At 46.3% G+C, this 23304-nt stretch overlaps 1 protein-coding gene across 1 annotated transcript in view; it reads left to right on the top strand.

The window, feature by feature from the left end:
- The window catches only part of RALA (RAS like proto-oncogene A), an 81171-nt gene extending 60356 nt beyond the window's left edge, over positions 1-20815 (top strand). Inside the window, exons 2-5 of the mRNA XM_056113416.1 lie at positions 138-287; positions 3903-4111; positions 14848-15022; positions 18941-20815. Of these exons, the coding sequence (XP_055969391.1) occupies positions 174-287; positions 3903-4111; positions 14848-15022; positions 18941-19063 (621 nt within the window). The 5' untranslated portion in view covers positions 138-173 and the 3' untranslated portion in view covers positions 19064-20815. The remainder of the gene's footprint in view (positions 1-137; positions 288-3902; positions 4112-14847; positions 15023-18940) is intronic.
- Positions 20816-23304: the final 2489 nt, after the last annotated feature.

Genomic DNA, 23304 nt, shown 5'->3' with positions numbered 1-23304 from the left:
TAGATAACCTCCGGACCACATCTGCCGTCTAAAGTTGTAGCAGAATGAAAACCTTGAACCTCATGGACATGGTCTCGTTCCTGCTCTGGAATCCCGCAGACAGTACTTAGTGTTACTTGTTCTTTCATTTCTTCTAGATTCTTCTTAAGCTTTGCTGAGAACTGTGACACAGGATGGCCACCAATAAGCCCAAGGGCCAGAATTCTTTGGCGTTACACAAAGTCATCATGGTGGGCAGCGGAGGTGTGGGCAAGTCTGCTCTGACCCTGCAGTTCATGTATGATGAGGTAAGCGCTGCTTTCTGTTACTCCGAGTGGGATTTGTTGGGCCTGGGCCCCACCACATGTGTCCATGAGCACACGCCCGGCTCGCTGCCCTCCAGCCTGTGCTGAGGCTGGTGGGGTGAAGAGCTGACCCACTGGTGCAAATGCTCATTGTCTGTGCTGTGCTGGGTGGAGTCCTGAGGTTTTTCCCAATTTTGAAATTCAGAGCTAACCTTTGTACACAGCATGATCTAATAAGTCAAAACTTAGAGTCCTTTGAAACTCCTTGAAAGGAGCCAGAGAGATAGGACAGTGGGGAGGGCGCTTACCTTGCATGTCGCCGACCCATGTTCCATCCCCAGCATCCCATACTGAACCCGCAAGGATTAGTCCTTAAGTCTTGGTCCAGGAGTAAGCCCTGAGCATCACCAGGTGTGATTCCTGCCTGTTCTTCCCCACCCCCCACCAAAAAAACCCCACAACCCTTCTTGAAAGACAAAATTAAGTTGAAGAAACTACCTATTTTTAAGCAATCTTAACTTCAACTCTTTTACATTTAGTATTTTAAAGGCTATCTGGCTTTTATTTTAAGTTTGGTTTTGGGGGATGTACTCAGGGGCTGCTCCTGACTCTGTACTTGGGATTGTTCCGGAATGCTCAAGGGACCATGCAGTGTTGGGGGCCCAGCCTGCACAAAGTGTATTTCACCCTTAAGTCATCTCTCTGGCCCCTGTCTTTAATATTTCAGTTATTTCCACCTTAAATAAATAGAGTGATGGATGAATATCGCACCTGAGTTGAGACTTGAGATTAATATACATGGATTTTCTTTGATAAATTCGACGAATACAGTTGATCTTTGTGTACTTGGCATGACAGTATTAGGCTTTGTTGCCCTAGTTAGAGTAAGATAGTATTTTTTGGAGGACTGTTACCAAATCTGAGTAAGTTAAAGTCAGTGACCCAACCTCAGTGTGTTTCCGAGTTTCTGGGGACGGAAGCTGAGGTCTTCTACCCCAGCCACACCCTGGAGCTTCATTCTTTCCCCCAGTAGAAGCAGGGGTCATGGTTATACTTTTCCTGTTGATCTTCATAACAGTCCTGTATGGTAGATGGTCGAATCTCCATTTTACAGTTGAAAATACAGAAGAACCCTAAGGGTCAGCCGCCCTTCCAAGCATGGTGATTGCTCGTGCGTCACTGTGTTAAACCTGGTCTTCATCCCTCACAGCGTGTGTTTGGCACCCAGGTCTCCACTGTCTGCTCATCCACATTTATTTAGCTCCCACAAACTCTTAAACCCATCAGTTGGTCTGCCTGTTGGTGGTACGATACACACTGACAGAGGAGATGGGGTGGTTCTCTGGGGGGGAAGGGCAGGCAGAAGGCCGTTAACACTGCAGTTCCTCAGGTGTTACCGGGGCTCCTGCACACGAATCCTGTACCCCAGTCTTCAGGGCATCTCCTGGCTCAGAAATGTCACTTTAGATGAGCTTCCATATGTGTTCATTCCTGGTTTTGCACTGTCCTTTTGTCTGTGAGGGTATGTTGGGAAGCCACACCTGACACTGTCCAGATTTGCCCATGGTAGCAGCGAGGCCTGTGCCCACTGGTGGGCATCTCCCCAGCCCAGAGGGCTCCTCTCAGTGCCTGAGCACCTTTGGACTAATCCTGGAACCAGCCCCCTCGGTAGTAAGGAGGCCAAAAGTAAAAATATTCGCATATGGGATGTTTACTGAATGGTTGAACTTTCATGTAATATTTGCTAAATATTGGCATGTAAATGTTGTGGAATATTATATAACTTGAGCATTTACAAATATATAATATCTGCAAACATTTACAAATATGTTTCATTTTTTAAAAATAACTTTTTTAGGGGGCTGGAACGATAGCACAGAGTGTGGACATTTGCTTTGCACGTAGCCGACCCAGGTTCAATTCTCAGCATCCCATATGGTCCCCCAAGCACTGCCAGCATTAATTCCTGAGTGCATGAGCCAGGAGTAACCCCTGTGCATCGCCAGGTGTGACCCAAAAAAGCAAAAAAAAAAAAAACTTTTTTATTAAGTGCCTACCATGTTTCAGAAGTGTAAAGTAAGGAGTAGAATAATAAAGATCTCAGCTCTCAGGGATTAGATTCTAGTAGAGGATCATAGATTTTGGGCAAATAAGTAAGAAAGTGTCAGATGATACAAAGGTATGTATTAAGAAACCACAGGAGGCGCAGATGCTGCCCGAGCCCATGTGCTGCTTGCGCCCACGTGGCTGAGCACATGTGGTGCCCGAGCACATGTGTGCCCGCATCTCCCCTCTTGAGATGTGTACTTTCATGCTTTCGTGTCTAATGCTGGGATGTGTGTAGGGGCTCTCTCCACCCTCGGAGAAGCCCGCATTCTCTCTGGACGCGTTACTCTCTCTGTTACTCTCCATTCCCCCGCTTATCTGCTTATCCCTTTCTCTCCCTCTCCAAAAATCCTCCAAATAAAATCTATTTGTTTCAAAAAAAAAAAAAGAAACCACAGGAGTGTATATAGAACTCATCCGCTAACAAGGACACAGGGCAAGTTTACCAAGGTTGATGGAAGCAGAAATGTAAACTATTCAGTTGTCCTATTTAAAAGTATCAGAAGTTGGGGTTGGAGATAGTACAAATGTTAGGCACTCACCGTGCATGTGGCAGAACCAGTTTGACCCCCAGCACCAACATGATCCCCTAAGCACTGCCAGAAGGGTCCCAAACCAATACACACTAATTAGAAGATTGGGGGAAAATTTTAAAGTCTAGAATGTGACATCCTACAAGTAGTGTAAGCCTCAGCTTCTTAAACTGTGGATGGCGGTTACTGGGTCATTGAACGTGGAGGTCAAGAAAAATTTGGCAATAGGAAAAGGCTTCTGATTTCTTAATGACCAGGAATTAATTCAGAACCCATCTCCTAATGAATCAGATGTTCCTGACAGCTTTCATCCACTTGCATTTCTCAGGTAGAAAAGAGTCACAAGAGAAAAAAAAATGAGAATCCCTAATATAAGTCATAATATGGATTTGAGTCATTTTGGAGAAAGAAAAGATTTGATAGGCTGAACAATAGTCACGCAACAAACCTAAGTTCTATCCCTGACTCCCCAGGTGGTCCCTGAGCACTGGCAGGTGGGTGTAGCTCCCCCCCCCCAAAAAGAAAGGTTTTTCAGCTACTGATGCTAATCTGAGTATTGACTGGATGAAGGACAAGACTTGCTGTAGAACAGAAAGTAGCCTTGCAGTGATCCTGGACACCACGTGAAATAGATAATAAATGATATTTATTTCCACAGTAAATGTTGGGTATAAGGTTTTGCATTTAGAGTCACACAGAAATGAATTATTAAACAAAATAGTCAAGGCACACTGGAATGTTTCCAGGAAGGAAAGCGAGAAGCTTCCAAGCAGTGAATAGTCTGAAGCTGATAGCTCAGCCCCAACTTGTTGCAGGTGAGGAAGTCACCAGATTGTCCAGGAAGAAAATTCAAACTAGTGTCTTCCCAGCCATCTCTGCTGTGGGGTTCTCTGGCTGTTTTGGCAGTTTTGTGGGACTGTCTTTTAAGCATTGAAAGCTGTGACTTGAGGCAGATGTGCTGTCGCTCCCTCTCTCCTAGTTCGTGGAGGACTATGAGCCTACCAAGGCCGACAGCTACCGGAAGAAGGTGGTGTTGGACGGGGAGGAGGTGCAGATTGACATCCTGGACACAGCAGGGCAGGAGGACTATGCTGCCATCAGAGACAACTACTTCCGGAGCGGGGAGGGCTTCCTCTGCGTCTTCTCCATCACAGAAATGGAATCGTTTGCAGCCACGGCTGACTTCAGGTACACAGGGAGTGATGTTGGCACTCCACACATTGACTGATGTGCTTTCCTGGAAACAGCTGTCTGTGTGGGCTGCTCCCTCTGTCTGTCTGTTTCTCTCTGTGATTGTGTTCACCCCCTCTCTGACGTCAGGCTGAGACTTGATCCACTGTGCGGTCCCCTCATTCCCTTGCAGTGACCTGGCCACAGCTAAAGAGCACTGTTCTCCGCTGCTGACCCCTCGGCCCAGAGCCACTTTTCACATCCCTGAGGCCTTTCCCTACCAAGTAGGACCACTGCCATAAAGCCCCAGAGCCCCATCATGAAGCTCTGACCCACATTGCGAATCTCTCTGTGTTGTCACCGGGTTTTCTGTATCACCCTCAGTAGGCACATGGCCATGCTTGTACCACAGAGCCCTGAGGCCACAGTGTGAGCAGCAATTTGAGAAGAAATAACAATATAGCTTGGCAAGTCAGGTTGTGTTATCTAATCTTTAAAAGTATGTTTAGCAGCTGCCTTATTTGCCTGTTTATTTGGTTTGGGGACCACACCCAGCAGGGACTACTTCCTGTGGGGCTCAGAGCCCAGCAGTGCTCAGGAGCTACTCCCAGTAGGGCTCAGAGCCCAGAAGTGCTCCCGGGCTACTCCCCGTGAGGCTCTCCGCCCCACAGTGCTCCCAGTCTACTCCCCATGGTGCTCAGAGCCACGTAGCACCAGGCCTGAGCCTGGCCCTGGCACATGGAACAGTGAGTCTTCTCTCAGCTCTTTGGTCCAGCTCCCTGGCCCCTGTCTTTACTGTGTATATAATAAAAATCTGTCATCGTTCATTTGGTTTGGGTGGGGAGGTTTTGGTGAAAGGATTTTCTGTATACTTAAGAGAAATATGGTATGAATTAGCCATTGAATCATCACGTAAATACTTTAACTATGTGTTGTTTTTGTTTTTGTTGGGGACCACTCCCATCTCAGTGCTCAGATTTCACTCCTGGTGTTGCTCAGGGGACCATGCAGTGCTGGGGTCAAAACTCTCCCACATGCAGAGCACGTGTTGGCCAGCCACCTGTCTGAGATAAAAAGTCCATGTAATGCACTCTTTCTGTTTTTTGTTGTTGTTGTTTTTTACCTTTTTTTTTATGATTTTTTTAATTGAATCACTGTGAGACCCTTACAAAGCTGTTCATGATTAGGTTTCAGTCATACAGTGTTCCAACACCCGTCCCTTCACCAGTGTACATTTCCCACCACCAGTGTCCCCAGGTTCCCTCCCATCACCCCCCTTCCCCATCATCTCCACCTGCATCTGCGTCCAACACATTTCTTCTGTCTCTCTTTCCTCCTCTCCATCTCTCTCCCTTTCTGCTTCTCTCCCACCACCCCCCTCTGTTTCTCTCATTTCTCTCTCTCTTGTACATTCTCTCTCTTTTGGGGCATTATGGTTTGCAGTACAGATACTGAAAGGTTATTATTTATGTCCCTTTACCTACTTTTAACACACAGTCAGTTCTTGTCCAGAGTGATCATTTCCAAATATTATTGTCATACTGGACCCTTCTCTATATTACATATCCTCTGCCCACACACACTTGTGATTGATTCCAACCACTGACCAGTCCTCCTACCCCTGTTTTCCCTGGTATTGGATATTAGTCTTCTAATGTATGTATGTATGTATATATATATATATTTTATATCCCACAAATGAATGCAGTCATTCTATATCTCCCCCTCTCCTTCTGACTCATTTTACTCAGTATGATACTCTCCATGTTCTTCCATTTATAGGCATGGATGTAGGGAGAAAGGGACTCTAATTCACTGCTGGTGGGAATGATTACTGGGTCCACCTTTTTGCAAAACAATGTGGACATTCCTCAAAAAACTAGAAATTGAGCTCCCATTTGACCCAGCAATACCACTTACGGGGCTATACCCCAGGGGCCCAAAAAAACACAGCAAAAACACCATCTGTACTCCTATGTTCATTGCAGCACTATTCACAGTACCCAGAATCTGGAAACAACCTGAGTGCTGAGAAAAGACACGGATAAAGTAACTATGGTACATCTACATAGTGGAATACTACACAGCTCTTAGGAGAAACGAAGTCATGAAATTTGCCTATAAACAAATGATTTGGTTTTGGTCTTTTACAATTTTTTATTATTGTTATTTTTTAATCACCATGAGATACAGTGACAAAGCTTTCCTGTTTAGGTTTTAGTCATACAATTATAGAACACCAAACCCTCCACCAGTGCACATCTTCCAACACCAATGTCCCTAGTATCTCCTCCATTCCACCCCTCCCCCTGCCTCTAGGCAGACAGTCTCCCACATACTCTCTTTTGAATAGTATAAGATGTCAGGGCCGCTTTCATGGAATTCTAAAATTTTAGATGGTTAGGCTCAATTTGGAGATTCTCTTGTATGTCTTCTGGATCATGGCCATTAAGGAGTTTACATAGCAGCCTGAGGCAGTTTGTGAGCATGACCTCCAGGTCCCGGGGAGATGGGGATGAGAGGGACTGGCCCATCCCTTATCCCTGAAGGCCTGGAGTTTGCCATCACTGAACCCACGTGCCTGCACTTCTCATTGGGTTCTGGAAGTTGGCAGCTGCCGGGGTTTTTAGTGGGCAGGTGGAGGGATGATGCCTGCCCCCCATCTGAGGCACCCCGGTGAAGTCGGCCTGGCTTAAAGCAGAAGCATCTCTGCAGCAAGCTGCTTGGTTCGGAGATTCTTTTGTGTGTCTCTGGATCATGACTCTTGTTTCCATCTTTTCCAGAGAAATAAACTATTGATATATGCCCTGCAGGGCGTGCCCACTCATCCACAATGCACCACACCACCAGCCCTAACTGCAGCTTTTGACCTTTTTTGAGATTTATGGGTCTTTGAAATAAGGCCAATAAATGAGCTTGTATAGCAGAGCCAGAGGTAGTTTGTGGGTGTAGCTCCCACATACCTAAATTTGGTCATTAATATCTTGGTAAACTTGGCCCCAAGTTGTTGGGTTCTGGCCAGAAGCACAGCAGCAATTTTAGGGTGTCAGGAAGTCTGAAGGCACCATTAGGCTGCTGATGCACTCGCCCTGACAGGTACCGGTTGACCTGCTGGCAGCACCATACTCCAGGTTTTTTCTTTTTAAATTTTTAATAGTGAGACATCATGAGGTACAGTTACAGACTTACACATTTTTGTGCTTGGGTTTCAATTATACAATGATCAAATACCCATCCCTCCACCAGTGCCCATTTCCCACCACCACGGATCCCAGTATCCCTCTCACCCCCCATCCCCCCCATCCCCCCCTGCCTCTGGCAGGGCATTCCCTTTTGCTCTCTCTCTCTCTTATTGGGTATTGTGGTTTGCAAAAGAGGCAATGGGTGACAATCATGTTTGGTCTATAGTCTACTTTCAGCATGCTTCTCCCATCCTGGGAGGATCTTCCCAAGTGCTCCCTTCTCTATCTGAGCTGCCTTTTCCCCTAGCATGTGTGGTTGGCCTCCAAGCCATGGAGTAAAATTCCTGGTACTAATCTCAGCCACTCTTGGGTGTTAGTCTCCTATTTTGTTACTTTATGTTTAGTTTTTTTTTTTTAAGTGTTTATTGAGGCACCGTGGTTTACAGTGTTATTCATGACTGATTTCAGGCACATGATACTCCAGCATGATACTCCCTTTACCAGGTTCCACTTCCCTCCACCCACGGCCTCATTTCCCTCCACCCACAGCCTGCCTCTATCCCAGGCTTTCTTTTTTTTTTAATGTATTCCTTTTTGAAGAGTCACACAAGTTAGTTGAATAAAACTTGAAACCGTGATTGAGTCTGTGATAACAGAGGAAACTTGGTCACAGTGTCAGAGGGGACAGAGGGAGAGAAGCCGTGGGCCATCCTGATGCCCATGATGGGAGAGAGGCCGCCAGCCCTCCTGAGCCCAGGAACCTGAGCAGAGGAGGGTGCCGTGATGGGAGAAAAGCTTCCGGCCCTCCTGAACCCAGGAACCTAGCAGAGGAGGGTGCCTTGATCGGAGGCCCTGCAGGGCACAGCGCAGGAGCACAGGCTCAGCACACCTTCCCGCCTGCATCTGATTACAAGGTCCATCCCCACATGCATGCACGCATCCTGCGATCACTGTTCTGCCAGCAGCCCAGCAACCACTGCAAGCCAGTCACAGCATCAGGAGGCAAATGGGGGCACGGGGAGGATAAATGAGTGAACAACTGAAACAGATAAACCCAGCCACCCAAGGGAAGGCATGAGCAACAAGGGGGATGAGCAGAAGGGAACCTGGAGGAGACCAGGTGTGTGGGTAAGAGGTAGAATGCACACTAGGCCTGCAGGCTCATGTGCCCAAGGGGAAAATGAATTGATTTAAAGTAGTCCTTTTCATGTGCACTCAGAAGGCTCAAGAACTGAAAGGATTCTAGAAGAACGGTCTTTGCAAAAACATATGTCATTGAGAAAGTTTTAGAATATAGATTTATTTGCAGAATTAGGTTTATTGGTCTCTGTGAAGAGTAAGTTTTATGTGTGAAGAGTACTAAGGGTGGCAGACCCTGATGACTTTATTCGTGGGAGACACGGTGAAAGTTTTGTCAGGGGCTGGTGAGATAGTGCAGTGGGCAGTGCAGTTGCCTTGGGCGCAGCCAGCCCTGGTTTGAGCCCTGGCATCACGTATCAAGCCCCACCAGGAGCAGCACTGCCAGGAGTGAGCCCTGAGCACCACCAGATGTGAACCAAAAACTTTTTAGTCAGTGCTTACTTTTAATACAGCAAATTTTGAGTGCTTACTACATTTCATTTTGTAATAATTATTAATAATGGGCTTGATTTTGTGACCATAATCGCCAAAGCCAAAGCTATATCTCAAGGGGTTATTTTTAGACAGGTAGAGAGAATCTTGGACTGTTGCTGTGCAGAAAATAGGTGACCCGTTTGTCACTCTCCCCTTCCACCTCCCTTCCCGGAACCCTAGCCCTGGTGACTCATCAACAGCCGGGAGACCTCTCAGCTGGCCTGGCCGGCTAGTGGTGATGCAGCTGTGTCCCCCTGTCTGTGCCTCCTCTGTCTCCCTGTCCGTGTTCACACACAGCTCCAGAAGCTGTACTCTAGAATTTGAGTATGTGTTTTCCTCTTTAATGTCAAACTCTTCAAACTGGACCCTTCTTGGGGCCAGAGCCATATAGTACAGTGAGTATGGTGATTGCCCTACACACAACCAACCTAGAATCTATCCCATATGGTCCCCTGAGCACCACCAGGAGTGAATATGACCGGGTGTGGCCCCAAAACAAAGAAGTGGACGAGTCTCTTAGCTGTCTCGTTTAACAGACAGTGGAACTTAGTTTATATTTGATAGTTAGAAAACTTGTGTTACCTTTTTTTGCATCTCACGTCAAAAATGGAGAGGGTGAATCAGTTTGTAAAGATTCATTTCTATTCTAAAATTGTGTGATACTCTCAAAAGCTCCGCTTAAGGCATCATCACGTGACAGGAAATGCCCATGACAGCTGGAGGCCTGGCCTGGACTTTCTCTGCCATCCACACAGTAGCTGACAGATACTGACCGACTCTAGAATATTGTCTCTGTGCTTCTGAACCCACTAGTTCAGTTCCTGTGGCCCTTTCCCGATGGTAGTACTCATACTGCAGCCTCAGTATGGTTCTTCCAGAAGAACCTCACTAGGTATTTATTCATTAAACTCGTGTCTTTATATATGTGTGAGCAGAGGTGCTGAAGTCACCAATACCGGAGTCAGTCTCACCTTCCTGGAACTTAGTAAGACCAGGTGACAAACCTTTGTTTAAGTTGTTGATCAAAAAGGAACTGGTTTTATTTATTTTTATTTATTTTTATTACTGAAACACCATGAGATAGAGTTGTAGACTTACAAACTTTCATGCTTGGGTTTCAGTTATACAATGATCAAGTACATATCCCTCCACCAGTGCCCATTCTCTACCACCAGTAATCCCAGTAGCCCTCCCAACTCCCCACCCCACCCCCATCCCACCCTGCCTCTGTGACAGGACATTCCCTTTTGGTCTCTCTTTCCTTTAGGGTGTTGTGGTTTGCAGTAGAGATATCGAGTGGCCATCGTGTTTGGTCTATAGTCTACTTTCAGCACACATCTCGCATCCCGAGCGAATCCTCCAAACATCCTTTACTTGGTCTTCCCTTCTCTATCTGAGCTGCCTTTTTCCCCAGCATGTGCTGCTGTCTTCCAAGTCATGGTACTTATCTCAGCTATTCTGGGTGAAGGAACTGGTTTTAAAAGTAGCTGCAGATTTGTTGTTCTCTGCACTGGAATGCGATTGTAATGGGTCATAATTCATAGAGAATTCAGAGAGAATCTTAATTTCCTTGCCGTGGTGGTGAGTGTTGCCGCGCTTCCCAAAAGGGCCCATGTGAATGGTAAAGAACCTTCCATCACTACAGATGTCACAATTCAACATTGGCACATAGACACCATAAATCTAGGGACATTTTGATTTGTAGCACTGTAGCACTGTCCTCCCGTTGTTCATCGAGTTGCTCGAGCGAGCACCAGTAATGTCTCCATTGTGAGATTTGTTGTAACTGTTTTTGGCATATCAAATATGCCACTGGGAGCTTGCCAGGCTCTGCCATGCGGGTGGGATACTCTCGGTAGCTTGCCGGCCTCTTTTTTTTTTTTTTCATTTTGACTTGAGGAGTATTTAAAGTGAGTTCAGGTCATGAAGGATGGAGGTGTCTGTGGGTGTCCATAGTCTATTCAGATCAGGATAGCTGACAGTCCAGGTGCAGAGGACTTCCTTTAAGCATTGAGTCTGGTCAGATATCTACTCAACCGCTGGTGACTGAAGCTGTCGTGACATGATGCCGTCCCCTCTGCTTCCTGCACTGACTAGCACTGTTCCCAGCACTGACCCAGATAATGCCATGCCCAGAGACTTCACATGACATTTTTCAAAGTAATAAATAAAAACACTCCTGAAGTTTATATAGAACAATAAATCCCCACAAATAACTAAAACAATTCTTAGGAAAAAAGAAAGGGGTGGCGTCACCTTCTCCAACATCAAACTGTACTACAAAGCAGTAATAGAAAGAGACCCACAAACCAGTGGAATACAGTTGAATATTCTGACAAAGATTCTCAAGTTTTTGATTGCTTAATCTTTGATAAAGACGCAAGAAATGTGAGGTGGAGCAAAGAAAGCCTCTTCAACAAGTGGTGCCAGGCAAACTGGACAGCAACATGCAAAAAAATGAACTCAGACCACTATCTAATGCCAAGCACAAAAGTCATATCAAAACGGATTAAAGATCTCAGTATCAGACCTGAATCCATAAGGTACATGGAGGAAAATGTAGGCAGAACCCTCCATGACATTGAAGCTAAAGGCATCTTTAAAGATAAGACACTACTGACCAAGCAAATGAAAACAAACATAAACAAATGGAACTATGTTAAACTAAGAAGTTTCTGCACCTCAAAAGAAACAGTGACTAAAATACAAAGAGAGCCCATAGAATGGTGAAAAATTATTTACCCAGTACCCATCAGATACGGGGTTATCCAGGATATGCAAGATACTAGTAGAACTTTACAAAAAGAAAAAAGAAAACAAGCCTCCAACTCCATCAAAAAAAAAAATGCAAGAAATAAGCAGAAACTTCCTAAAAAAAGAAATACAAATGGCCAAAAGGCACATGAAGAAATGCTCCACATTGCTAATTATCAAGTAGATGCAAAACAACAAATCAAAACAATAATGAGCTATCATTTTACACCACAGAAACTAACACACATCAAAAAGAACAAGAACAACCTGGCTGGTACAGATGTTGGGAGAAAGGTACTCTCATTCATTGTTGGTGGGAATGCCAACTGGTCTAGTCTTTTTGGAAACCAATATGGACATTCCTCAAAAAACTATAAACTGAGCTCCCATTTGACCCAGCAATATCACTTATGGGAATATCTGTCACTGTCACTGTCCTCCCATTGTTCATCGATTTGCTCAAGAGGGCACCAGTAACATCTTCATTGTGAGACTTTTTGCTATTGTGTTTGCCATATCAAATACATCACGGGTTGCTTGCCAGGCTTTGCCGTGCGGGCAGAATACTCTCGGTAGTTTGCTGGGCTCTCCGAGATGGGCGGAGGAATTGAACCCAGATCAGCCACATGCAAGGCAAGTGCCTTACCCACTGTGCTATTGCTCTGGCCCGGGAGTATGTCTCGGGGTTGCAAAAAAGCACAGTAGAAATGACACCTGCTCTTCTGTTTATTGCAGCACTGTTCACAATAGCCGGAATCTGGGGGGGGGGGAAAAAAAACCTGAGTGCCCGAGTACAGATGACTGGTTAAAGAAACTTTGGCACATCTACACAATGAAATACTATGCAGCTATTAGAAGAGATGAAGTCATGGAATTTGCATACAGGTGAATGGACATGGAGAGTATCATGCTAAATGAAATGAGTCAGAAAGAGAGGGACAGACAGAATGACTGCACTCATTTGTGGAATATAAAATAACATAATATGAGACTGATGCCCAAGTACAGTAGAGACAGGGCCAGGAAGATCACTCCATGGTTGGAAGCCTGCCTCATGAGCTGGAGGAGAAGGCAGCTGAAATAGAAAAGTGATCGCTTAAGTCAGTGATAGTTGGAGGGATCTCTCGTGATGGGAGATGTGTGCTGAAGGTAGATAAAGGACCAAACAGATGGCCTCTCAGTATCTGTATTGCAAGAGTAAGGAAAAATGTGTCTGCCACAGAGGCAGGGGGTGGACTGTGGTAGGGGTCAGCAGGGATACTGGGGACATTGGTGGTGGAGAATGTATATTGGTGGACGGACAGTGTTCGATCATTGTATGACTGAAACTCAGTCATGAAAGCTTTGTAACTATCTCACAGTGATTTGATAGAATTTTTTTAATAGATCCCTATTCCCTCAGGTGTATTTTTATGTATTAAACGCATTTTAATACAAGGCATTAGTATCAATTCTAACTAACCCTCAACAGAAACCATTGGAAGCATTTTCCAGAAGGGTGAAGGTTTCCTTATCCATCACGATCACCCCTTTCCTCCCTCCTGTCTTTAGCCTGTGTTCCTGCACGGGAATGGTCAGTCTAATGGCAGTTTCCCTCTGCCATATGTGCTTTGCCCTATGTCCAGAACCCTCGCCAGTGTCCGGTGGACAGCTCCGTGCTCACTCCACGCCGGAGAAGTCCCAAGCACAGGGCGCCTGCCCAGAAAGGCTGTGATTGCAGAGATACAGGTTCTGTTACGGGGAAGCCCACGGCACGTTCTGTGTTTGTGCCATGGAGTCAGGTTTCTCAGAGTCCAACCTTGGTTCTCAGCTGTGACACTGCAGACCTTCATCTCACCTCTGGGGTGAAGACAGTACTAATGGGATTTGGGTGAGATTTGAATGTGATAATACATGATTTAAAAAATGAAGTGTTGCCCCCATGTTGTAAACATGAGTCCAGAGCTAGGTGCTACAGAGGTGGGACTCAGGACACACTGTCTGAGAAGACAAGGTGGGGAAGATGGAGAATGCAGACATCATGGTAAGATCCTGGTCAAATCAGGTACACTTTGCTAACTTGTAACAATCCTAGCACAGTCTTTGATTTTCCCTTTTTCATCTGAAATACTTGAGTTCAGGATAGTAAAACAGTATACCTAAGTCTGGCAATTTCTTTTTTCTGTTGCTTTTCGTAAGGAAACATTTTTCTCCAGTAATCTAATAGTACCAGTTCACATTTACTGAACATTCACATGTTCCACGCACAAGTCTTCAAGTCCCATTTTACTACAAACAGGACACGACTCAGACACATGAAACTTTCACAGTCTATAGTTCTCCAAACGCAAATTTAGAGGTAATTTATTTCTACTCAAGGTCTGACTTCCAGATAGTTCTTGGCCCCAATACAGATACTTAGAGACTCATCATGATTCGTAATTTAAATATTGAGACTGTAAGATTTTAAAAGCATTTATTGGACACTTACTGCAGTTTAAGAATGACATTTTGTGCCTCTAAGGGCATCCTCCTGAAGTCCATGGCCTGCTTGCATTGGGGAAATCCTCGGTGAGAGGTTCGCCATTCTACCAGTGGCCTGGCTGGAACCGCACAGAACTGGCAGAGCTGTCAGCACCAGGGCAGTCTGGAAATAGGCCCAGGCGATTGTAGTCAAAGGGGAGATGGTAATTAGTTGATACACCCTGTTTTCTGAGTGGGGCTCTAGAACAGGAAAGGATGTTAGGTAAGAATAGACCATCAGGACAAGGTTACACTTAGCTAATAATGCCATATTCATGTTTCGTGTGATAACTGGAGCACAGTGTGAGGTTGACAGCAGCAGAAGCAATGGGAGGCTGTACCTTTAACAACAGAATAGTAGCTTATACCCAGACCCACTACTGTCTTCACAATTTTCCTGCAGATCTGAAGTTTTTTCAACATAAAAATATTTATTTTTCTAAAGAGCATTAGACTCTTTCATACCTCTGTTGGCTGGCTTATACTCGTCTGTGATGTGTTTCCTTCCATCAGCGATGTGGCTCTGTAAGTGAGGTGACAGGTGTCGAGAGCATAAGGAGGTTTCTTGCTTCCTGCGGCGGGTATGCAAGTGAGCTCCGTGTCACTGAGGAGAAGCATGGGCAAATGCTGTTGTTCAATATTTGGTAGTTTCTCATATTACTATTAATAAAAGCATGTTATATTTCTCTTTTTTTAATCCAGGGAGCAGATTTTAAGAGTAAAAGAAGATGAGAATGTTCCATTTCTGCTGGTGGGTAACAAATCTGATTTAGAAGATAAAAGGCAGGTGTCTGTGGAGGAGGCGAAGAGCCGGGCGGACCAGTGGAACGTGAACTACGTGGAGACATCTGCCAAGACGCGCGCTAACGTCGACAAGGTAAAGGTGCTTCTCGTTGCTCTGCCGCGTGTCCGACAGGACAGCCAGCTTGCTTTGCTTCTCAGCTCAGTGTTCTGTGCACATCTGCAGAGGTGTCCTTGTTGCCACTCTGCCCCAAGTGCCCAGCACAGAGCAGCCAGGGCCTTTCCTTGGGCCTGGGCTCCTGAGAGCCGCTGCACGGGAGACAGCACAGCTCGGTTGCCTGTGGGTGGAGGTGGGAACAGGTGCCCTTTGATTATTGGCGTCTGCGACTGCTGATGCTAAGCCCTGATGGTTCAGCCCAAGGCCTGGCTCCCCGTGCCCTGAGGGCATGCTGGGGAAGTGAGGGCAGCCCTAGCCCAAGGCTCCAGCTCCCCTGCCTGTGTGGAAGCACCCCAAGTGCCCTACCCTCCCTCCCTTCCCACCACCAGCTGTCCCAGGTGCTTCTGGGCAGCCCAGGCCCCAAAGACAGACCCTGAGATGTTGAAGGGCCCTGAGGGTGGGCATGTAGGACTGGCTGCCCCACCGGGTGAGGCCTCATTTCCCAACCCCCTTGGGTGCCAGACTGCCTGTGCCCAGTGGGTCTCCTAGCGTCATGCAGATAGCACCCAAGTGTCTCAGGAGATGGGTTGGAAGGCTCGTGCATCTGGTTTCCAGTGATGCATTGGTGCTGTGTCCTCCTAAGAGGGCCCCATCTGTGGCTGGGGAACAGCAGCCTGTGTACACAGCTATGGCCTCCTTTGCTGACCAGGGTAGCCCTGGGCCCTGAGCACCGTGGCTTGTCAGACGTGAGAACCAGCATCAACAGAGTTTCACTAGGTCAGTCACATGGGAGCAGCTCTGGCCTGAGGTACGGAAACCAGGACCCTCAGCGGTGCCTGACATCCCCGACCACTGCAGCCTGCACCCCAGCCAGCAGACCAAGAAAGAAAATTCAAGAATGTTTTTTCATAAAAGAAAAAAAAAAAGAAAATTCTAACCTATAAAAAAAAAGAGCAATTGTTTTGTTGTTTTATTGTTGTTTTTGTTTGGGGTCACACCTAGCAATGCTCAGGGCTCACTCCTGGCTCTGCACTCAGGATTCACTCCTGGAGGTATTTGAGAGACCACTTGGGGTACCAGGGATTGAACCCTAGTTGTCCATGTGCAAGACAGATGCCCTATTCACTGTGCTATCAGCACTCCCGCCCCCAGGAAAGAGCAGTTTTTCGATGGCATTTTTCAGCTAGTCCTGGATAACATTGTCGCTGTGGAGGGTGCTTCAGCTGCCCGGGATCAGGAGGAGAGCCCAGAGCGCAGGCTTTGCTGGTGGCAGCCCTGGGCTCAGCCCCAGGGTCACACTGTTCCCCGAGTACCACCTGGAGTGTCCTCCCCAAGCAGCGAGCCAGGAGTACCCCCCGAACACCACTGAGTCACAATAATAATGCACTGTAGCACTGTCCTCCCGTTGTTCATCGATTTGCTCGAGCAGGCACCAGTAATGTCACACACAAATTGTGAGACTTGTTGTTACTGTTTGTTGGCATATCGAATACATCACGGGGAGCTTGCCAGGCTTTGCTGTGCAGGTGAGATACTCTTGGTAGCTTGCTGGGCTCTCCAAGAGGGGCGGAGGAATCGAACCAGGGTCAGCTGAGAACAATTTATTTATTCACAATAATAATAATAAAATTTTACCCAGAAACTTCAAGGTCCAAGAACCCATTCCACAAATAAAATCCTCCATCCACACATTCAGTGAGCATAATGTTCAGGGACAGGTGCAGCATTTGTCATGGAAGGAGGAGACTAGAGATGTCCAGGTGCCCGGTAACAAGCTCAACTTTTCTGCACTGTAGTGGGACAGCTCAGGCCAGATATCAGCAGGGAAGGGGGGGGCCGGTGAAGTCGGGCTAGAGGGGCTTAGGATAGGTGGTGGGGAGATGGGGGGCACTTAGGTGGAGTAGAGGTGCAGTAACTATATTTCATCCATAAACATTGACACTATTGTGACCAAGTTCCTGAAGCTAGAAGAAGACACAGAGAAAGTCGAAGGTCTAGCCAGGGTGTAGCTCATGGTAAAGCCCTTGCCTTGCCTATGTGGGCCATGGCCTAGGTCCCTGGCACAGGAGGAAGAGGAACACAGACAGGCCAACTGGGCCAGGGACAGTGAGCAGCGCCAAGTAGTGGAGTTTGCTGTCACCTTTGCTTTAACACACACATGTATGTCAGCATCAGAAGATTATGTATGAGAACTAAGTCATAAGCATATGCTTTTTTTCCCCCCACGGCAGATGCCCTTTCGGATTTCTATATTTGAATTTTTTGCCAACCACATATGTAATATTTCAAAAGCACAGAGTGCAGGTACAGGTACAGGACTAGTTAGTTACTTTGTGCAGTGAATACAAACCTTAGCCTTGCACAGTCACGGTGGAGGTGGACCGTCTCTGCTCAGGTCTGGGGGTGGGAAGCCTCTCGACTGCCAGTCAAAGGCATATTCCCACGAGTGGGGTTCACTTTGACACTGGCTGCTCCCTAGTGTGTTTCAGAATTGCCTCCCCCCTTGCATCTGCCCTGGTCCCTGTGTGCCGAGAATAAGGCATGTGCTGATGTTCGGTTAGCCATTTCTAGTCTCCTGCTCGCAGCCATGGGGGTGCCATGCCTTCGCCCTCTGCACCCTGCTTTCCTGTCAGCGCCTGTGGTGTGCCCTGTGCTTGTGTGGGAAGTCATCAGTCATGGGTAGTGTACATGCTCACAGTGTTCTTGTGTGTGGAGTTCTTGCCTTAAACTGAGGTTTTGCATTCTACGAGTACTACTCTGAACTTTTTCAAATCCAGAAGGCAGTACAGACCGTAAAGTTGTTTACCCATTTACCCTATACACAAATTGTATATGTACACAGTGTGAATTTTTTTAAATTAATTTTTGTTGGGGGGTGCTTTTTGGGCCACACCTGGAGATGCTCAAGGGTTACTCCTGGCTCTGTACTCAGGAATTACTCCTGGCGGTGCTCGGGGGACCATATGAGGAATCGGGGATCAAACCCAGGTTGGCCATATGCAAGGCCCTCCCCACCATGCTGTCACTCCAGCCCCTACAGTGTGAATTTTCATCTTTCTCTGTGTGTAAACATTTATTAGTGATACTTTGTTCATTTGGATCTGGCTTTGATGTTTTGAGGTGAGGGTCATGCCTGCCTGCGGGGCTCCTTCCCACATGAGCTGGGGCTCTCCTGGGGTCCAGGCCTACCCCCCACCACAGAGTCACCAGCTCTTAGAATCCTCCTTCCCTTCTGGTATTTAACTTCTGAACTTCCCACTAATACTTCCAGATTATTATGCTGATTTTAATCTCATTTGCTACTTTGTAGACATCAGACAGGAATGCATAACTTCTCAGTGAAATTGGTATTAAAATGAAGTACGCATTTTCTTCATTGTTCCTTAAAATGAAAAAACTGAAGAAAATGCAAGTTATGAAATGTCATTTTCATTAAACATCAGTCATTGTAAAATATCACTTGATAATATTATAAATCACTTTTATGTAACATTTGTCCCTTGTAACTTAAAATTTTATCTTGAAAATAGAGATGGAAAAATCAGGTTATGTCATGTGAATATTTTTAGCATAAAGAGCTATTCAGAAACCTTTTCAGTTTTCCCGGTAGACTTAAGAGAAGCAGACTTTGTCTCCTCTCCCTGTTCTTCCCCAAACAGACACTCTCAGAATTGATTCTCTGGGATGGGGGTGCAGGGGTGGCACAGTAACCAGGGCTGTTGGGGGCAGCGGGGCCCTTGGGATGGTCGGGTTGGGCCCATGATTCATGGTGCTGCTGGGCCTCGTGCCTGACCCCTGTACCCTCTCCAGCCCCCCATGAATCCTCGTGGAGTTCAGAAATGCTCCCACACCCATCTCAACCCATGTGCTTCATTTCTTATGTTTTCTTCTCTCTAGGTGTTTTTTGACTTAATGAGGGAAATTCGAGCCAGAAAAATGGAAGACAGCAAAGAAAAGAATGGGAAAAAGAAGAGAAAAAGTTTAGCCAAGAGAATCAGAGAAAGATGCTGCATTTTATAATCACAGCCCAACTCCTTTCTTATCTTGACCATACTAATAAATATAATTTATAAGCATTGCCATTGAAGGCTCAATTGACTGAAATTACTTTAACATTTTGGAAATTGTTATGTATCACTAAAAAGCATGAATTGGAACTTCACTTGAAAGCCAAATTCACTTAGAAAGAAATTAATGTGGCTTCACCAAGAAGCAGTGTTCAGCCTTCCTCCTACTCACCCCATTGTCATGTCCTGGACGTCACTTGAGCGCGTGTCCCGGCCGGTCCTCCTCTGGACTGCCGCAGGTGAGGGCTTGGGAGGGTGGGAGAAGGTGCTTCCTCCGGGTTATGAAAAAGCTTCGATTTTATATCATTTGAAAATGTCTTGGTCTTCTACTGCCTTGAAAAAATGAGAATTGTGAACATGATAGTTAAAACTGTTACCACTTTTTTGTTGACCATTGTTATGCAAAATATAGAAGAAAAAGTTGCTGGCATGATTGTTGCATATAGTGAAAACAAGAGTAATTCATCTGTGAGCCTGCATTGTTTACCTGGCAATTAACAGAGAAAAGGGGTGTAAACTTGTACATGGAAAAGTTTGAATATGCCTTAATTCAGAAACTGAAAACTACCCGATTACATGGACCTGGGTGTGTCCTCGCCCGTGTTTCCCGGTGAGAGAGAGTACACACCTCTTGTGTGGGGTCGCCTTTGGCAGGGGGAGGAGGAGTCTAGGAAATCGCAGCTCAGAGTCTGTCCCGGCCTGCAAGCTGTGCCATACTCCTGGAGGCAGGCTCTGGAGCTACTTGAATGCTTTTTAATTAGCTAGAAGGTAGCATAAAGTGAAGAGCCAGCATCTACTTGGCAGATAATTTTAGACTCTGAGGATTCCACAGCAGTTGTGTTTCCGAGTCCTTTTCCTTTGAAGATGCTGGTCCCCAGAAACCACTTTGTTCAAGTGGTGAATGTGTTGAGTTTTTCTGTCTCTTTGGAGCCGGGCCCAGGAAAAAAACTATCAAAAAAACTGCCTTCTACTCTAGAACAGTTAGTGCTTACAAGTCTCCACATTTATATTTATGGCGTTGTAGTTGGGTGATGTGGGAGCTATTTTGGAGAATTTGTAGTCTGTGTTCGTAACAAAGGACACGGTAGCTACATTCTTCCTAGTAACATCGAGCAGTCCATCTGAGCATGTGCAGAAGACAAGTTCTCGAGCACCAAGCGGGCAAGGCTGCTGCCCAGCATGCCTGTGGGAGTTAAACCAGTCGTGTATCCTTTCCCTCTTTGGAATGAAGCTAAGACAGTTGACTCTAAGGCTGCTCCTTTTGCTCAGTCTGAATTTCAACAAGTCAGAGGTGTGTCAGGCATTCCAGGTAAAAGGTGTATGTATGAAATGAGCAGAAATAGGCTTTTTAGGAACCCAACTCTAGATATCTCATCTGGCTTATCATGTTAAATATTTGTCCTTAAAAAGGGTTTGAGATGCTCTTTCATTTCATATTTTTCATCAGCTATGCCACGTGCAGAATTAAAGCTCCCGATGTCCCACTGGCCCTGCGGCCTGGCAGTCCCTCTGTGGACTCATCACAGTCTTATTTAACCAGGGGTCCTAACCACTAACGTGTGACTTTGCTTTGAGACCGTTCCTCTCCCGGGTACTCAGGTGCTATGAAGCCAACTGACAAAGATGCATTACATGTCTTAGGCTGATGCCGCTACCCAATTTGGTTTATTTGCAATTTGAGCCATTTAAAGACCAATAAACTTCCTTTTTTTAAAAAATGTTTGTGGTACTGTTTTATGCTTACTGTATGATGTGACACGTTCAGGTTTATCAACCTATGCCTCTTTGACTGGAGAGTCAAACAGCTATATCTTCTGAGCTTTCAGTTTGTGACTGCTTCTGTGTCATATGAGCTCTCCCAGCCCAGCCTAGGAACTGCTCCAGTAGTGTAGTGTCAAGGCTGAGGAACAGGAGAGCCCTGCGTACACAGCCAATGCCCCTGTGCTGTGATGGGTAATTACAAACGTGTATATTACTTTAAAAACACTAAAGTCTGAAACACAGAGATTCATAATCACTTTCTAACCAATATGAACCCCAGAGATCATTTATTTCCAAATTGTACCAGGAATGGCCACCTGGTTCAAATTTCCCCACGCTTCAGTCCATTCCCCTCATGGTGTCCTGAGAAGCAGTGGTGAGTGAAGTGCCTCAGCCCAGGACTCAGACTGTCTCGGGCCCAGTGTTGAACGGTCTTTCGAAGTCTAGCTCATTTTAATGTCGTAACTCATAGGCTGTGCCAGAATGCATTTAAGTTATAATCGGCATATTTTAGCCTAATGATTTGAAAATGTACATATACCAAACAATGCATAGAGATCTCCAAGGCAGAATGTCTTGTCTCATTAGTTTACTACTGCAAGTGAGCATCTCTCTTCATGCCTGAGTGCTTCAGCTCTCACTCAGCCTGTGACAGTGCTCCCGCCTGCATGACCCACACCCAGCACAGGGCCAAGTGCTCCCTGTCCCTCCCCCAGCACAGGGTCACAGTGCTCCCTGTCCCTCCCCCAGCACAGGGTCATAGTACTAGCCTCTCCCTGCCCCTCACTCACCACTCTAGCTTTCTCTCAGTCTAAGAGTTGGTGGTGGTCAGTTTTGCCAGTTTGTTATATTCCATGTATGACTGAAACCATCATCTGGCTAATTGGCTTTCGGTTTCTTACATAGTCACTAGAAGTTCTGACCATTTTTGGTCCCATGTGGCACAATTTTGTCTTTGCTTTAGAGCAGAGTAGTGTGGGCCAGAGAGAGAAGGCAGCAGGGAAGGCGTTTAGCACCTTGCATGTGGCCAACCCATGCTCACATAAATGCTTCCCCCGAGCCATCCAGGAGTAAGCCCTGAGCCTTACCGAGATGTGGCCCCAAAACCAAAAAGTGTAAGAATGTGAAATTAATGTTTGTCAGCCTCCTGTTAACATTTTTGTAACACTTCCAAAGCAGCCCTTTTTCTTCAGTCCAGAGTCAGAAGTCAGGGAAATGACTGCACGGGCCCGGAGTCATGGGCGCAAAGAGGTCTGGCCACTCCTGAGAGGAATAGAGGTTGGGGGCAAACCTGAATTAGGGGCGAGTAAACACTGAAGAAAGGGTACCTGTGCATAGGAGAGGAAACTCAGAGTACCAGTGGACAGGGGAGATGGGCTCAGTTGCTCTGCTCTGCATGTGGAGACTGAGGGACTTGATCCCTGGCAGTGCTGGGAGAAGCTTTCCAGGTGGGATTCAAAAGCAAAAACGTTAGAGATTAAGTCTAGGCCTCCTCACTCTGGGCTAGGCCTTGTATATTTTTAATTTTTAAAGTATTTTTTAAATTTTAATTTTAAAAAAATTGAAATTTTTAAATATCAGCCCATATAATTATAACCAAAGCATAGTTCACCTAATAAAAATGGCATTTACAATGCCATTTTATTTAGTGCCCTTTGTGGCAGATGCACTCGTTGGTCTGTATTTTGTGAATGGAAAAGCAGAGCTGGGCAGGGAAGGAACCCGCACTGTGAGCTCACTGCAGTGCTGGTGGTCTTTAGTGAGGGTTGGATTGAACGTGATCCAAGGGCCTCCAGGCCAACGCTCTTGGTGGCTGCACAGCGAGGACGCCGGTTAACTGGACCTTCCCAGGTGGGAACAATCAGAACTGACTGAGCAGATGCTTGGTGATCATCTCCAGGAGACTGGCAGGGGTTGCTCTGGAGGTGGAGGCCTGGTGCTTGCAGCACGGTTGCTAAGAGAAAGATCAAGTGCTGGGAGGCAGAATCTTATTAGAGCTCAACCGTAAAGTCGGGCCTTCCCACACTTCCCTAGAACATCAGTGGGGACAGTGTTTCCTGGCAGGCCTGAAGCTTTCTTTCCATGTTGTTGTTGTTGTTGTTTTGTTTTTGTTTTTAATTCGAACTGCAGAGTAATTCCTCAGTCCTTTGCCCAGGCTTGGCCACAGCAGGTTGGGCGGGGCAGGGGCCACAGAGGGGGCCAAGGGTTAGGCCTTCTGTCTCTCAGGCTCTACACCAGAGCTTCCGGAAATGCACTGAGCTGGTAGCATCCTACATTTTAGTAAGTGAGGCTGCCTGGGAGTGTGCTAGGCTAAGCTGATGGAACAGAATGGCTTTCATCAAAAACTCAAGGAGAACGGTCAGAGTGCTTAGGACTAACAGCATCCGGCAAAGAGCAGAACCTGTGAACTAAGTAAAAAGAATCAAGAAAGGT

The sequence above is a fragment of the Sorex fumeus genome, unplaced genomic scaffold, assembly GCF_029834395.1.
Source record: "Sorex fumeus unplaced genomic scaffold, SorFum_2.1 ptg000020l, whole genome shotgun sequence".
In the NCBI taxonomy this organism is placed as follows: domain Eukaryota; kingdom Metazoa; phylum Chordata; class Mammalia; order Eulipotyphla; family Soricidae; genus Sorex; species Sorex fumeus.
This window is presented reverse-complemented; position numbering and strand designations above follow the sequence as displayed.